The 16,860-nt window shown below is 41.0% G+C and overlaps 1 protein-coding gene across 6 annotated transcripts in view; it reads left to right on the forward strand.

Moving 5' to 3' along the window:
• The window catches only part of unc80 (unc-80 homolog, NALCN channel complex subunit), a 345,386-nt gene that overhangs the window by 236,050 nt on the left and 92,476 nt on the right, over nucleotides 1–16,860 (forward strand). For all 6 annotated transcript variants that reach the window (XM_033023608.1, XM_033023610.1, XM_033023609.1 and 3 more), the window contains 5 exons: nucleotides 2,830–2,924; nucleotides 4,216–4,305; nucleotides 6,864–6,965; nucleotides 11,189–11,369; nucleotides 12,882–13,147. In XM_033023608.1, the coding sequence (XP_032879499.1) occupies nucleotides 2,830–2,924; nucleotides 4,216–4,305; nucleotides 6,864–6,965; nucleotides 11,189–11,369; nucleotides 12,882–13,147 (734 nt within the window). The remainder of the gene's footprint in view (nucleotides 1–2,829; nucleotides 2,925–4,215; nucleotides 4,306–6,863; nucleotides 6,966–11,188; nucleotides 11,370–12,881; nucleotides 13,148–16,860) is intronic.

The raw sequence follows: 16,860 nt of genomic DNA on the forward strand, positions 1-16,860 counted from the left end.
AATATCAAACCATGTGTGACACCCAGCCACATAATAAACAGTAAGATAGTTTATTAAGGGTTTGGTTGATGAAGTACATTTTTAAGCTGGAGGAGCTCAGCAGCTGAAATTTATGGCCACAATGTATAATTTCCAGTATAATTTCAGAAGAGGCAACACATTAAATTACCACAAAAAGATGGAAAATTGTGGGCACAGACGTACATAATTAGTGATTCACAAAATTCATGAAATGGTTACAGCATTGTATAGGAGACCATTTGGCTACTCAACTCAGTAGCAGCTCCATGTATGAACTATCCTACTGGTTCCACTTTCCGAACTACTTCCATTGTTTTGGAAATCAGGTGCCTAAGCAACTTCATTCTGAACACTGCAATTTAATATGGCCCCACTCGTAACTACCTGGCAGTGCATTTCAGGCCTCGCTACTTATAGAGTGATACGGCACGGAAACAGGCCCTTCGGCCCAACCTGCACGTGCCGACCAAGCTGCCCCATCTACAGTAGTCCCACTTACCCACGCTTCGCCCAAAGGTTTGACCCTCTAAACCTTTCTTGTCAATGTACCTGTCTAAATATCTTTTGAATGTTTTAATAGTATCTGCCTCAACCACGTCCTCTGTTAGCTCATTCCATATACCCACTATGTGAAAAAGTTGCCTCATATAGATTTCTATTAAACCTTTCACCTTTCACCTTAAACTTATGTTCTCTGGTTCTTGATTCCCCTACACTCAGTTAAAAAAAATCATCTACTTTTATCTATTCCTTCATGACCTTATACACCTCTACACAACCTTCATGACCTTATACACCTCTGCATGATCATCCTCATCCTCCTGTGCTCCAAGGAATAAAGTCTTAGCCTGGACAACCTCTCCCTGTAGCTCAGGCCCTCAAGTCTTGGCAACGTCCCCGTAAATCTTCTCTGCATTCTTTCCAGCTTTCCCACAGGAGGGCTGACCAAAACTGAACACAATACTCCAAATGTGGCCTCACGAAGGTCTTGTACAACTGTAACATAACATCCCAAATTCTATGCTCAATACCCTGACTGATGAAGGCCAATGTGTCAAAAGCCTTCTTGAACACCTTATCTACCTGTGACGCGACTTTCAAGCAACTAAGCATCTGCACTTCTATGTCCCTCTGCTGTACAATACTCTGCAGAGCCATGCCATTCACTGTAAAGGTTCTCGCCCTGGTTTGACACCACGGAATGCAACATGTCACATTTATCTGTATTAAACTCCATTGACCATTCCTCAGCCCACTTGACCAACTGATCAACAATATGCTGTAATCTTTGCTAACCATTTTCAATACCAACCGCTTTAATGTCATCTGCAAATTTACTAATTCTGCCTTGCACATTCTCATCCAAATCATTAATATAAGACACAAACAGCAATGGGCCCAGTACCAATCCGTGAGGTACACCACTAGTCACAGGCCTTTTTCTGAAAAATAATCTTCCATCATCACCCTCTGTTCCTTCCATGAAGTCAATTTGCTATCCAGTCAGCTAGCTTTCCCTGGATCCCATGCTTTCTAACTTTCCAGAGCAGTCTACCATGCAGAACCTTAAGAAATGCCTTGCTGATATCCATACACACAATGTCTATAATGATAGATTTTCATATTGTTCAAGGAATCTTTCCTCTAGTCACTATGATTGAAGACAGGTTCAGGAGATTAATCGAAACGCACTCACGAGCTCTCCACGAGACATTCAATGCCGTCCAAAGATAAATCTTCTAAACACAGTCTCATAATTATTAGTTTCTTTATTGTAGTAACAAAAACAGTAAGATATTCATCCAAACTTCTTCTTGTTTAAGTACATTTTGTTCTTACTCGTAGTCAAACTCGTGCATGGCCGAAAGCTGTGACCTCTCCCCCATGCTTCTTCAAACTAAACTAAAAACTACTATGGCATCTGCGCGAGAATCCCAGCCGCAAACAGGCCTGAGACTACGTATAAATCCCACCCACATAATTACAGGCAGATAAAATTTAAAGGTAACTGGTTATAGTTATAACATCATGAGTTAAGCTAAAAGGCTACTGCAACATCTACAACTCTGCCCTCATCAAGCTTTTTGGTTACATCTTTAAAAAACTCAATCAGATTCAGCAGACACAATCTCCCACATACACCTCTACCTACAGCTCCTAGTGGTCATCGATCTTCTCTCTTCCTTGACCTTAGGCGTGACCACCTCGCTGTGAGTCTTATCCAAGAAGCTCTCATTCTCCCGGGTGATCCTGAAGTCGTCCAGCTGCAGTTTCAGTTCTGTAATGCGACCTGTAAAGAGCTGTACCTGGACTGAATTCCTGCAGGTGTAGTATTCAGGGACACCAGTAGTTTCCCTGACTTCCCACATTCTGCAGATGGAACATTGTACCATTTCACCTACACACATGAAACAGCAGACTGTACCTTTTCCTCCTGTCCACCTGTTTAGTTTCCTTGCAATAGCCCCTTTGCCGAAGTCTCTTGAACCTCACCCTTATCCTCCATACAGCCTCTCTCCCAACACGGCCGTTCTCAATAGGCCGCTCCACTCCACCTTGACTTCATTTTATTAGTGATTCAATTAACCAATTTTGATGATGCAACAATCCAGCAGCTTGCTTTTAAATTCTCCCGCTCCTCCGCTGACATTCAAACTAACTGGCTGCGACAATCCAACGGCTAGCTTTGCTGCTAGTAGGAAAATAAATCCTCATTTTGTGGCATCAACATTTATATTTTTTGTCCCAGTTGCTGAATGGCTTCATCTATATAGCAAACTTTAGATGTAGGACTTTTTCTTACACCAGGCACAAAGACTTTAGTTGTCCACGGACAGAATGAATGTGATATTCCAACACAACTACCTGTCCATGAAGATACACAGTTTGAAGCTGTTCTAAAGGTAAAGAGTTATTATTTCATGAGTTTAGATTCTGATAGTGATCAATGGAGTTAAGATTCTATAATTTTATTAAACAGTTATAAGTAAATACCATATAGTGAATACTTGCATGTTAGCCACATTTAAGAGTATGCCTGTTATTTATATACGACATTTCAATGCAACAAACAATAAGAACATACTTAATTTCACGTATGTGGAATGCCTGCTTTATTTATTTATTTAGTCCTTTGTTCATTGATCCTATTTCATTTTATACCTCTTAATTATTTCTGTCAATATATACTGTCCACATTTATCAAGTATTCATTTCTATTCCGTCAAATATTTAGTTAAAGCAGTTTATGTTCAATTTTGTTTTAATGTTTTATATGATATGTAAACACGCAAAGATTATGATTCCTGCTGTGTCTATGTTAAAATATATTTTAACCCGATTAATATATTTTAATGGAGAGGAAATTATCATTAGGACCCACAGCATTCAGTGACCAATGATGCTAACATAATGATTCAGGTTTGCCTAATTGGCACTTTGACTATGATGGAATATAAAATGATTTAATAAATGTTTTGTTTTGGTAATTTAAAATTGAACCTTGCTTTCGCTGAAAATATTAGCAGATGAAGAAAGGAATAGTTCAGGTACGCAATCAGTATCACTACATTGCATTCAGCCCAACTAGCCAACACTAGCATTTACCCAAGCCTCATCTAAATCTGTCACCTTTTCTTCCCATCTCAGTAGTACTACTTGTTTTGCCTTCCTTTAACTCTATCTGTGCTATTTGCTTCAACCAATCCCTGTGGGAGCCTTTCGTCTTGTATGGAATAGTAAAGTTTCTTCAGAATACCTATTGCATTTCTTGCAGACCATATTATAATGATGCCCACTAGTTAAGCTTTTCCCCACGTGGAAGCATATCCCTGCATCCATGCTCTCAAAATCTTTCATAATTTTAAAGTAAGGTCACCCTTCTTTTCTCAAATTCTAGTTTCTGCCACTCAAAATCATCGTGTACTCTTTTTGATCATGCATTTACTATTAAAAGTCCATTATATCATGTTGATTACAGCTGAACTGTTTCTTCACTTCATTACATTATTACCTTTATGCTTTTAAAAGAAAAATCCTAATTGCTGACATGATTTTTAACGGGCCTCATCCCGTTTTCACGTGTTCAAGTGTGGACAATAATCTGTAGGCTATTACGTGTTTCTCCATGCACAATTCATATTAACATGACAATATGTTATCAACATCAAAATAATTCACATTATTTCTTTCCAGGAATGTTTGGAATTTTTTAATATTCCTGAAGCTCAGTCGAACCATTACTTTTTGATGGATAAACGCTGGAACCTGTTTCATTATGCTAAAGTAAGCCTATCTATTTCAATTGGCTAATATTGAATATCATGCTGATTATATTATGAGAAAATCGCAAAATAAGAACAAAACTTAAAATGACAATTGGTCAAATATTTTACCAGCTGAATTATGCTTGCAACGTATGAGAAAGCACACATTGTAGTATACCCAGTTCTGTCCTGCTCTTACTTAGCTGACTGATCCGGTTATACCTTTGATCACTGGCTATCCTGGACATTGTCACTGTGAGGTATAGTGACAGAATGCCAGAAAATTCCATTAAACAGGTACATGGATAGGACAGGTTTGGAGAGATATGGGCAGGTGGGACTCGTGTAGCTGGGACATGTTGGCCCATGTGGGCAAGTTGGGCTGAAGGACCTGTTTCCACACTGTATGACTATATGACTAAGCCGACATTTGATAAATGAATTAGAAAAAGGAGGAAATAGAAGAAGAAAGAATATTCCTTATCCCGTCCCTATCATATTAGCGATCATTGCCAGCTCACACTAGCTTGTCCTATTAATTGCATCACCATTCATCAATGTCTTCCCTCCCATTCCTACCCAACCTCTTCCCGGACTCCCCTTTGCTTCCCAGTTACAATCCATGCTGAATCATCTTGGCCTGATTGCTGGGTTATCACACCTACAACTTGTAGTTATGATGGTGCTGCCCCACCTTACCTACAACTTGTATCCTGCCCCACCTTACCTGTTGTTGCCGCAGTGGTTTATGCATTAGATTTGTAATTAAAAATTCCCTGCATTTGCTTTACTCTCTTACTTTCCCCTTCCAAGCAGTGCTGCAGAACATTATTCTGTAATCATTATGCGATGCATGTATGTGTAGATTCTTGAGTATTGATCCATGCAAAAAGCACAATTGTAATTATATAGTATCTTGTCATTTGGCTGAGATACAATTGCCTTCAACTGGATTCCTTCCGAGTAAAGTTACTATTAAAATGTGGAATATAGCTATTTAGATGGAATAAGGCCCTATATGAGAAAATGCAGTTCATGGCCGATTAATGTATTTTCACTGTTGTTGGTTGACTGGATTTTTGACCAGAATATGGGCAATATAGGAGAGCGGTGATGAGATCAGTCAAAGTCAGCATGGATTTATGAAGAGGATATCATGCTTGATCAATCTTCTGGATTTTTTTTGAGGATGTAACAAGTAGAATGGATAAGGGAGAGCCAATGGATGTGGTGTATCTAGACTTTGAAAAAGACTTTGATGAGGTCCCTCATGAGATTAGTGTGCAAAATTGGAGCACATGGTATTGGGGGTAGGGTATTGACATGGATAGAGAACTGGTTGGCAGACAGGAAGCAAAGAGTAGGAATTAACGGGTCCTTTTCATTATGGCAGGTAGTGACTAGTGGGGTGCCGCAAGATTCGGAGCTGGGACCCCAGTTATTTACAATATATATTAACAATTTAGATGAGGGAATTAAATGAGACATTTAAAAATTTTTAATTTGCAGATGTTACAAAGCTGGATGGCAGTGTGTGCTCCAATGAGGATGCTATAAGGCTGCAGGGTGACTTGGATAGGATGTGTGAATTGGTAGATGCATGGCAGATGCAGTATAATGTGGATAAATGTGAGGTTATCCACTTTGGTGGCAAGAACAGGAAGGCAGATGATTATTTGAATGATGTCAGAATATGAAAAGGGGAGGTGCAACGTGAACTGGGTGTGCTTGTACATCAGTCACTGAAAGTAAGCATACAGGTCCAGCAGGCAGTGAAGAAAGCGAATGACATGTTGGCCTTCATTGTGAATGGACATTCTTGCTATTGCGGGAGTGTAGTGTAGGTTCACCAGGTTAATTCTCGGGATGGCGGGACTGACATATGATGAAAGAATGGGTCGACTGGGCTTGTATTCACTGGAATTTAGAAGGGTGATAGGGGATCTTATAGAAACATGTAAAATTCGTAAAGGATTGGACAGGCTAGATGCAGGAAAAATGTTCCCGATGTTGGGGGCGTCCAGAACCAAGGGTCATTGTTTAAGAATAAGAGGTAGGCCATTTAGGACTGAGATGAGGAAAAATTTCTTCACCCAGATGGTTGTGAATCTGTGGAATTCTCTGCCACAGAAGGCAGTGGAGGCCAATTCACTGGATCTTTTCAAGAGAAAGTTAGATTTAGCTCTTAGGGCTAAAGGAATCAAGAGATACGAGAAAAAGCAGGAATGGAGCACTGATTTTAGATCATATTGAACGGCAGTGCTGACTCGAAGGGCCGAATGACCTACTCCCGCACCTATTTTTCCATGTTTCTAACTCAAATTTGAATAATTCAGCACCAAATTAGGTGAATTGCTCCAATTCAAGTAATAATAGTTTCTCAATATTGGATTGCAAGTGCCAACTTGAGCTAAGTAAAAGCAAATGGAGTGAAGTTGTTCAATAATGATCCAGCTGAGGGAAGCTCATGCAAAGAGATTACATCTGGTATTTCTGGAATCAAATCCTTCACCATGCAGGGTATATGTCTGCTAGAATGACCTGTTCAGAATGTCATGGTTGGTTTTGTTTTTACAGACATATGTACGAGATATTTACCCATTTCGGCGATCAGTATCCCCACAGTTGAACCTTGTCAACATGCTTCCAGCCAAAGGACAAGAACTAATCCAAAAACAGGTAAGTAAGAGAATGAGGAGAAATGTTATTTAGAATCATTGCAAAGATATTTATACTCACCTTTATCCTCTAGTCCTATGCTCATTGATGTTGTCCTTTTTGAATATATTTGCACAAAATATTTAATTATGGAGAATGTGCCGAACAGATTACAAGGTAATGTTGTATTCATGCAAATACATCACTTCATTTCTCAGATTAGTTGAAGGTGTCCTAAAGCTTAAATTTGTGGGCCGAAGGGACTGGGTTTCCAGAGGGCTAGTATGGACATTGTGGGCCGAAATTGATTCTTGGGCTGGCAGCTCAGTTACTCGGGCCTGGTGAGCTGGCAGCTCATTCACTCAAGGCTGGTGGGCTCGCTGCTCAGTCACTCTGGGCTGGTGAGCTGGCAGCTCAGTCACGGTTATTCCTTGAAATCCCATTTCAAGCAGAGTGCAGGGCACCAAATTCAATTTCATAGCATTTCAAGCCGAGTGCAGGCCACCAAATTCCATTTCATAGCATTTCAAGTAGTGTACAGGCCACCAAATTCAATTTCATAGCATTTCAAGCCGAGTGCAGGCCACCAAATCCAATTTCATAGCTTTTCAAGCAGAGTGCAGGCCAGCAAATTGCCAAACATTTCATTGCATTGTCATTAAGGGTTAACAAATCATTTATTGCAAGTATATTGCAGACTCACATTTCAGTTGATTCACAGCTTAGAATCACAGTTATGGAATCTCCCTCGTGATCTTCCAGAGTGACTGACTCGCATCCAGGCATCCGGGGTTTATAGTCCTGCCCCCCTTGGAAGGGGCGTTACCTTCATTGTGGTGATTGACAGGCGAGAGGACCAATCAGCCGATCTCAAGATTTTTTAAACACTCATAACTTTTTTATTTTTCATCGATCGGAAAACCCCTCGGTGCTGCCTCAGCGGAGGAGGACTGTGAATAAGATGGCCAAAAATCATGGCGATATATGGTAGTGTTTTTTTCTAAAATCAATATACAGTGCAGACAGGAAGTGGTCAAGATGATACTTTTAGTTCTATAGATGTTGACTCTGAGTGAAGGCTGTTTATGAATCAGAAAATAAATAAGATTAAAATGCCAATTTGCCAGGCAACTTTTTTCCAATGTGTGCCTTTATAGTTTCCATCAGGAAACATACTTTGCCTACACATTTAGTAAAGATTACCATTGTTAGCCCTGGGTGAATTTTTTTTTCTTGCCACAATACTCAGTCCAGATTATTGATCTACTAAAGATACCATGAATGAGAAGATTTACTTATGTTGAAGGTACATGAAAAATTTCAAGTAAAAGATAGATTACATTAATTGAACAAAAAGTTGAGTGAAATCTGTTCGTGTGGAAAATATCTGATTTGGTTATGTTCAATTAAGCAGTAAGTATCCCGATAAGAGGTATAAACCCAGGATTAGTAGAGGGAGTGTTTACATAAAATTGTAGATTATTTTTCATGCAGGTTGTAATTTGAAATGTTATGATCTCCCAGGATCTAGCAATGTGCCAAGCTCATTATCATATTTAAAGGTTCCCAAATCAGTACTGAAAAACCACCAGCAACTATTAAGTGTTATTAAAATGTCAAATAAAATCTTGCAGATAGTCATAGTGACACAGTGTGCAAACAGGCCCTTCAGCTCAATGCCCACACCGGCCAACATGTCCCAGCTACATTAGTCCCACCTGCCCGCGTTTGGTCCATATCCCTCCAAACCTGTCCTGTCCATGTACCCGTCTAACTTTTTCTTAAATGTTGGGATAGTCCCAGCCTCAACTACCTCCTCTGACAGCTTGTTCCATACACCCACCTCCCTTTGTGTAAAAAAGTTGCCCCTCAGATTCCTATTAAATCTTTCCCCCTTCACGTTAAACCTACTCTGGGCAAGAGACTCTGTGCATCTACCATGTCTATTCCTCTCATGATTTTAATACACCTCAATAAGATCATCCCTCATCCTCCTACACTCCAAGGAATAGAGTCCCAGCTTACACAAGCTCTCCATATAGCTCAGACCCTGGCAACATTCTTGTAAATCTTCTTTGTACCCTTTCCAGCTTGACAACATATTTTCTATAGCATGGTGCCCAGAACTGAACACAATACGCTAAATGCGGCGTCACCAACTCCCTGTACAACTGAATTTGGCCAATGTGCCAAACACCTTTTTGACCACCCTATCTACCCGGGACTCCTTCAAACAACCATGCACCTGCACTCCTAGACTCATCTGCTCTACAATACTCCTCAGAGCCCTACCGTTCACTGTGTAGGTCCTGCCGATGTTACACTTCCCAAAATGCAACACCTCACATTTCCCCGTATTAAATTCCATCTACCATTCCTCAGCCCACCTGGCCAATCGATCAAGATCCGGCTGCAATTTTTCACAGCCATCTTCACTATCTGTAAAACCACCCACTTTTGTATCGTCTGCAAACTTGTTAATCTTGTTCTCATCCAAATCATTGGTAAACAGTAAGGAGCCCAGCACCGAAGTTTGAGGCTCACCACGAGTCACAGGCCTCCAGTCCGAGAAGCAACCTTCCACCATCAATCACCCTTTACTTCCTTCCATGAAACCAATTTTGTATCCATTCAGCTATCTTTCCTTAGATCCCATGCGATCTAACCTTCCAGAGCAGCCGACCATGTTGAATGCTTTGCTGAAAATCTGAATGACAAACAGAAAATTTGAGAAGTAATCAGAAGGACAGGCAGCACTAATGGAGAGAAAGAGTTTAAAATGTCATGTTGATGACTTTCATTAGGAAGTTCAGGGAGGTTTTCCTTGATTGAAAAGGATGTATTTATAAACCTACCAACAGGCCTTCTTTCAGTTCTCATAACACTGCATATGTCATTTGGAAATTTAAAGTGTTAGAGTATAGTGGGGGGTTTGGACAGCCACCAGCTAATTTTAAAGCACGTTTTTGAATTGTCACTTTGCTCCACAGTTATCGATGTACTCAAAACAGCAACAGTTGTGTTCTTGTGAGACAACTTTTGGAGGAATATTAGCATAAAATGTTCTTAAGGGGTGGCTTTTGGTGCTTTATGACCTGTTTACTGGATCCAAAAGTTCAGTTGCTGAATCTGAATATTGAAGTGAAATCAAGGTTTCAAGGTCAGTTTATTGTCACATGTACCAATGAAGGTACAGTGAAACTAGAGTTACCATACAGCCATACTAAGTGAAAAGCAGCAAGACACTCAACCACATTAAATAGAAGTTAACATAAACATCCATCACAGTGGATTGCACATTCCTCACTATAATAGAAGGCAATAAAGTTCAAACTTCTTCCTCTTTGTTTGGGCAGTCAAACCATCTGCAGTCGGGGCCATCAAAGCCCCCACAGCCGACGATCGAAGCATCCGTCGGGGTGATCGAAACTCCCGAATTGGCCTCTTTTTACCAGAGACCGCGTGCTTCACAATGTTAAAATCCACAGGCCCCGCCGTTGGAGCTTCGATCCCCGGCAAAGGGATCGCAAGCTCCGCGATGTTAAAGTCCCGCAGACTCCCAAGGCTTGAGCGCCCGTCGGTCGTCAGGAAAGACCGTCAACTCCACAATGTTAGACCGCAGTGAGGACAGAGATACGATACAGAAAAAAATCACATCACTGTCGAGGTAAGAGATTGGAAAAAAAAGTTTCCACCAACCCCACCCCCCACATAAAACAAACCAAGGAACACTAAAACATACTTTTTAATACATACTTAAAATAACAAAAACAGAAGAAAGGACAAAAAGACTGTTGGTGAGGCAGCCATCCTTGGAGAATATGAAGAAAGCACAGACATAATGATTCCCTTATTTGCTGTAGTCATCAAGCCTCATGACATTTTAAAAGAAAAATACTATATTACTTTAGTTTAGAGATGCAACACGGAAACAGGCCCTTTGGCCCACTGAGTCCGCACCGACAAGTGATCCCCGCACATCAACACAATCCTAAACACACTAGGGACAATTTTGCATTGATACCAAGCCAATTAACCTACTAGCCTGTACGTCTTTGGAGTGTGGGAGGAAACCGAAGATCTCGGAGAAAACCCACGCAGGCCAGGGGGAAAATGTACAAACCCATAGTCAGGATGGAACCTGGGTCTCTGGTGCTATAAGGCAGTAGCTAGCTACTATTAGCATACAGTTTTTAAAACTGTATTTTTCTTTATGAAAATAACATTGACATAATTTTAAATAGGTGTTTACACGGAAACTGGAGGAGCTTGGACGAGTGATGTTTCTGATGTCCCTTACTCAACACATGCCTGCAGTACACAAACAATCCCACGTTTCCTTGCTTCAAGAGGATCTTCTCAGATTGCCATCATTCCCTCGCAATGCGGTCGACGCAGAATTTTCCTTGTTTGCTGATCATCAAGGTAAAATTGTTCTTCATGAAATGTAAATGATTTAAACTCCATTTTCAAGCAACTTTTTTTTTCACTTAAATTTTTATTGATTTTTAAGAGTTACATACCAAACAGTGCAACACCATCACCATAAATAAAACAAAATAAGAAAAACAGCAATCAAAATAAAAAAATAAGTAGATAGGGGGAAAAAAAAGAAGTAAATAAATAAAAAATTGGAATAAGACCGTGTGGTTCACTTACCAAATAATTTTTTTTTTTTAAATTACATTGATTAGTTATCTGGAGATAATTCAATATTCATACAAACATACCATCTAGTTCTATATAACACAATCTTCCCATATCTAGCTCGGCATTTATCTAATTGGTGTCATGGCTCAAATAAACGGTCCATTTTTCCCAGATCTTCTCAAATGAATTCTTCTTGACTCTCAAGGAATATGTCAGTTTCTCCATATTAAAGATGTCTCGCACAATTTCTAACCACTGTTCCTGTTTTGGACTTTTTTCATTGAGCCACTGCCTGGTAATGGCTTTCTTACTTGCTGCAAGCAAAACTTTAATCAAATATGTATCTTCTATTTTTACAATAACTTTTTCAAGCAACTTGCCCATTGTCCAATCTCTTTATAGGTTTCAGAAAACCAAAATGGCCATCATTGGGGCTAATGTTATGAATTTCAGAACTGATGTAAACTCATAACGGTTTTATTAACAATTAGATTCTTGGAATTATTTTTGATTAAATTAAATGGAATAGTTTTCAATTTTTGTGCAAATTCATATGGATAAACTAATTTCTTCCATATATTCAAATAATGCGGATGTTTGAAATAAACAGACATCTTCGTGATTGTTATCTGCATGTCAACAGCATCAAGTTCATAGGGATACATATGCCTGATAATCTGTGCTGGGCCCAGCACATTGATGCAAGTGAAAAGAAAGCTTACCAACACATCTTCTTCCTCAGAACTTTGAGGAGATTTGGCACGTTGCCATTGGAGAACATGATGACTGGTTGCATCACAGGGTGCTTTGCTAATTTGAATGCTCAAGAACAAAGGAGGCTACAGAAAGTGGTGGACATTGCCAGGTTCATCATGGGTATTGATCTCCTCAAGAAGGCAGCTAATATCATCATAGACCCACACCACCCTGGTCACACTCTATTCTCACTGCTACCATCAGTAAGAGGTACAGGAGCCTGAGAACCGTCATCTCCAGGTTCAAGAATAGCTGCTTCCAGAAGCTTTAACTCTCCTGCGTGACCATAACCACAATCCTAACTCAGCTCTGACTTACTACGAACCTTGCACTGCAATGGATACACAACATATTTCAGCTTAAACCATCATAGTTTGGTTTACGTAGAATGTCTGATCATTTATTGTAAATGTATTTGTTATGTTTTGCATTCAATGTGCCTGTAAAGCTGCAGCTTGTCAGAATGTAATTGTTCCAATCCTGGTGCATTTGACAATTAAATACTCTTGAAATCTGTCATCCTTTTGTCAGGTAAAGAGCTATTTGGACTTGATACTCTTCATAAAAGCATGTGGATCAAACTATTGGAAGAGATGTTTTTGGGAATGCCGAGTGAATTTCCATGGGGAGATGAGATCATGCTTTTCCTAAATGTGTTTAATGGAGCTTTAATACTTCATCCAGAGGACAGTGCATTGCTTCGACAATATGCTGCTACAGCAATCAATACTGCAGTGCACTTCAACCATCTTTTTTCACTGAGCGGTTATCAGTGGATCCTTCCTTCCATGCTCCAAGTAAGTTTATTTCAACATCTAATCTGTTTTTATAAACTCTCCACTTTTGAATAGTAATAAATTAATAATGTGATCATTAAAAATTGACCCTGGAAGTATGTGGGAGGGACTAAATATGTTATTTGCTTAAAACATATTAAAGGTTGAAGGAAGGCAGAGTTTAATCAAATTACAAGTACAAATGTCCTCTAGTGAGAACATTAGTCATCAAATAATATGGATGTAAGGTAAGTGACTAACGAGTGAAATGGGAAGGAGCTTTTACATGATTAAAAACTAATTGCAGTTCTTGAACTGTTATTCAGCATTAACTTTCAAAAAATAATTAGACGTGTTTTAAAAGAGAATTTTCAGTTCTATGACTGTCAGTGGACAGGGCCAGTATTAAAAATGCTAACTGAAAATACTTAGCATCTATAAAAGAGGAGCAACAAAAAACATTGCAGGTCAATGATCTTTCATCTAACCAATGCAGAGCCCAATGGTAGAGCCCAGTCTTGCAGTGACATCACCTTTGTGCTGTGTTGTGATGATTGAATAACCGGGGTTGTGATGACTACCTGCATGCATATATTGGGTTTGAATCCTGATTGATAAACGTTGTTGACTTGTGGGTGGTGAGAATTTGTCATTGGACAAATTAAGAAATAGAAATGAATTTATTATTGTATTTTATAATTTCAGTTCCTTAGACTTTATATCAGACATTCTTTATATCCTTAAGGGCCTGTCCCACTTAGGCAATGTTTTAGGCGACTGTCATAGTCATAGCAGGTTGCTGAAAAACCAGCGACTGGATGCTCCTGCGACAATGTCTATGACAAGCTACAACAACCTACCACCTAGTCAACGTCAAGCTACCGACAACCGGCGACCCATTAGGACGTCCACCTATGACAACGTACGACCATGCAGGCGACAACCGAAGTCAACCTACGACCCTGTCGGCAACAACTGTGTCGCCAGTACCTGTCGCCGGTTGACATAGGTAGTCGCCAATGGAATTCACTGAAGTCAGCACCGGCGACAACCTACGACAGCACCTACATCAGGAGAATTCAAGCTACGCTCATTGGCGCCAACCCACTGTTGCCGACATTTTTTGAACATGTTGAAAATCCAGCGACAACTAGAAAGACGCTACGAATCTTTGGGCAACTGATGAGACAACTCGCGACCATACAGGCGACACCCCGGTAACCATGTGGCGACAGCCTAGTTGCCTGTAGTCACCTAAAAAACAGCCTAAGTGGGACAGGCCCTTTAGACTTTATATCAGACTTTATATCAGACATTCACTTCTTCAGTGCAAATCTTAAATCACAGTGGTTGTGAGAAATATTTGCTGTTTTAAAGCTGCTGATTATTTAAGAGTTGTGTTATGTGACTAACTGTTCTCTGGTCTGCAGCAATGTGTACAAGACGTTCTAGAGCATCAGTCTGTGAAGAGCCCTTGAGTGAAAAGAATACCTGATTTTGAGTTCTTTGTGTCTCGTGTAAATGTTTGCACAGAGGTTTGGTTAGACGTTTCTGTAGGTTCAGTGAGCGGCGCAACTCACTGTTGCAGCGGCCCCTTCAGCATGTCTGTCTTTTTTTAATTTTTTGTCTAGTTAAATGTAGTTGTTCGTGTTTTTTAATACTGTTTTTAACTGTTTATGTGGGGGGCGGGAGGGGGAAGGGGGAAACTTTTAAAATCTCTTCCATGCACGGTAGACCCGACCTTTTCCCTGTCGAGTCTCCTTTGTCGTTGGGGCCTAGCACCATGGAGCGGCCTCCAGCTGGAACGACCTGGGGGCTCCAGTCGCGGAGCCTGCGGAGCTGCGGACTACTCACCGTTGTGGGGCTGGCCGGCCTCGGAGCGTGGGGAGCGGTGGTGGCTCACTGCTGCGGCCCGACCCCGGAGCTCGGAAGCTCCAGCTGCAGCCGCAGGTCCGGTGGACTGGGACATTGGGAGCTCGCGGGACCGGGTGAGAGACCGCTTTCCGGAGGTCCCGCAACGCGACTTCTCCAGCCCGTGTCGCGGGGTTGGAACGACCCGGAGCGGTGCCGTGCATCGCCCCGCGCAGCTTTAATGGCCGCGGGACATTCGAACGCCTGCAGGGGGCTCCAACATTGTAACTTTTGGGCCTGGAGCGGGGCCGTACATCGCCCAGCGCGGCCTAAAATGGCCACAGAACTTACCATCGCCCGCCTGGGGCTTCAACATCGGGAGAAATGGTGCAGGGGAGAGAAAAGACTTTGCCTTCCATCACAGTGAGGAGGAGATTCACTGTGATGGATGTTTGTCTAAATTGAATTGTGTGTGTGTGTCTTATAGGAATTATCTCTGTATGGCTGTGGAAACTGAGTTTTGTTTGATCCTCTGTGAGGTTCAAATGACATGTAATAAATAAATAGTAAAAATGTCAAAAGAGGAGACACATCCACGATTTTACGTATTTGTGCCTCTTTCTTGCCAAGTCGTAGGGCCCCGGTTTCCTGCTGATTCTGATGTTACTCATGTTTCCATTTCCTCCACCAAAGCTCCAGGGCAGAGTACTACAACCTTAACACCTATTCTCCCAAAATTGTGCAGCACTTCACTGTTTCCCTGGTTGGATTCACTGACTGCACAAACATTTACTACATCTCCATTTAACAGCAGCAGTGGAATTGACACGGGAGTCCAATGGCAGAGTTCACTCTTTTAACGATTGCTAATGCTATGCAAGAGAGCCATCTCTCCAATCTTCTTACCTCTGTCCTGAATAACCAAATCCCTATTTTGAGGCCCATGTTCCTTTGTTCCAGACACCCCAGCCAGTGGGAAAGCCAAATTCACCTCCAACTTGACAAACCCTTTCAGGTTTTCCCATGAGATCATCCCTCATTCTTCCGAATTGAAGAAAGCATAGTCACATTCTGCTTTATCTCTCCTTGTATGACACACCTGGCATCCTATGACTAAATGTGTTGAATCTTTGCTGCACTCCTTTTTTTGCAAGATTATAATTTCTTGGGTAGGGATATGATACCTGCGCACATTATTCTAGATGTAGTCTCAACAGAGTATAGTGTTGATAATACATTGTAACATTTGCCTTTGCCTGGATCGGTGGTGCTGCCATGAAGTTGTATGTTTGTCTCTCTGTCACAGCAGAACGCAAGTTATGTTAGGATTAGGAGCACCATGTTGGAGTTAGATTTTTCTGTATACTCCATGCAGTCCAATAATTGGTTCTCGCAGAGGGTGATTTTGTTTCCCTCTTGGATGTGGACCAGGATATTTTCAGTTGAGGCGAGCTGGAGGATCATAAGATGTTCATTTATCCCACAGATGGAAGCTCCTGAGATACAAGTCTAGCTTATTCTTGATGATGGAGCTCACCCTATAGAAGACAGCATGGAATTATCGAGTTATACAGCACGGAAAGTGGCCTTTTAGCCGTTGTTGCTAAGGCACTCTGGTTGCCTACCTGAGCTGGACTGTCTGTTTGGCCTGTACCCCTCTAACCGTTTCCAACTATGTACCTGTCTTAATGTATTTTCATTAAGGTCACCCTTCAGTGTTCTACATTCCAGGGAAAAAAAGCCACAGTCTACCAGTCTCAACTTTTACCTCAAGTCCTCCAGTCCCACTAATGTTCCCGTGAATTTTACTGTCATCTTCTGAATCGTGGCAGCATATTCTACTGGTTTTCCCTCTCCAAAGATGGTGTACTTGCCACATGTTC

This window comes from Amblyraja radiata, chromosome 7 (assembly GCF_010909765.2).
Source record: "Amblyraja radiata isolate CabotCenter1 chromosome 7, sAmbRad1.1.pri, whole genome shotgun sequence".
NCBI lineage: Eukaryota > Metazoa > Chordata > Chondrichthyes > Rajiformes > Rajidae > Amblyraja > Amblyraja radiata.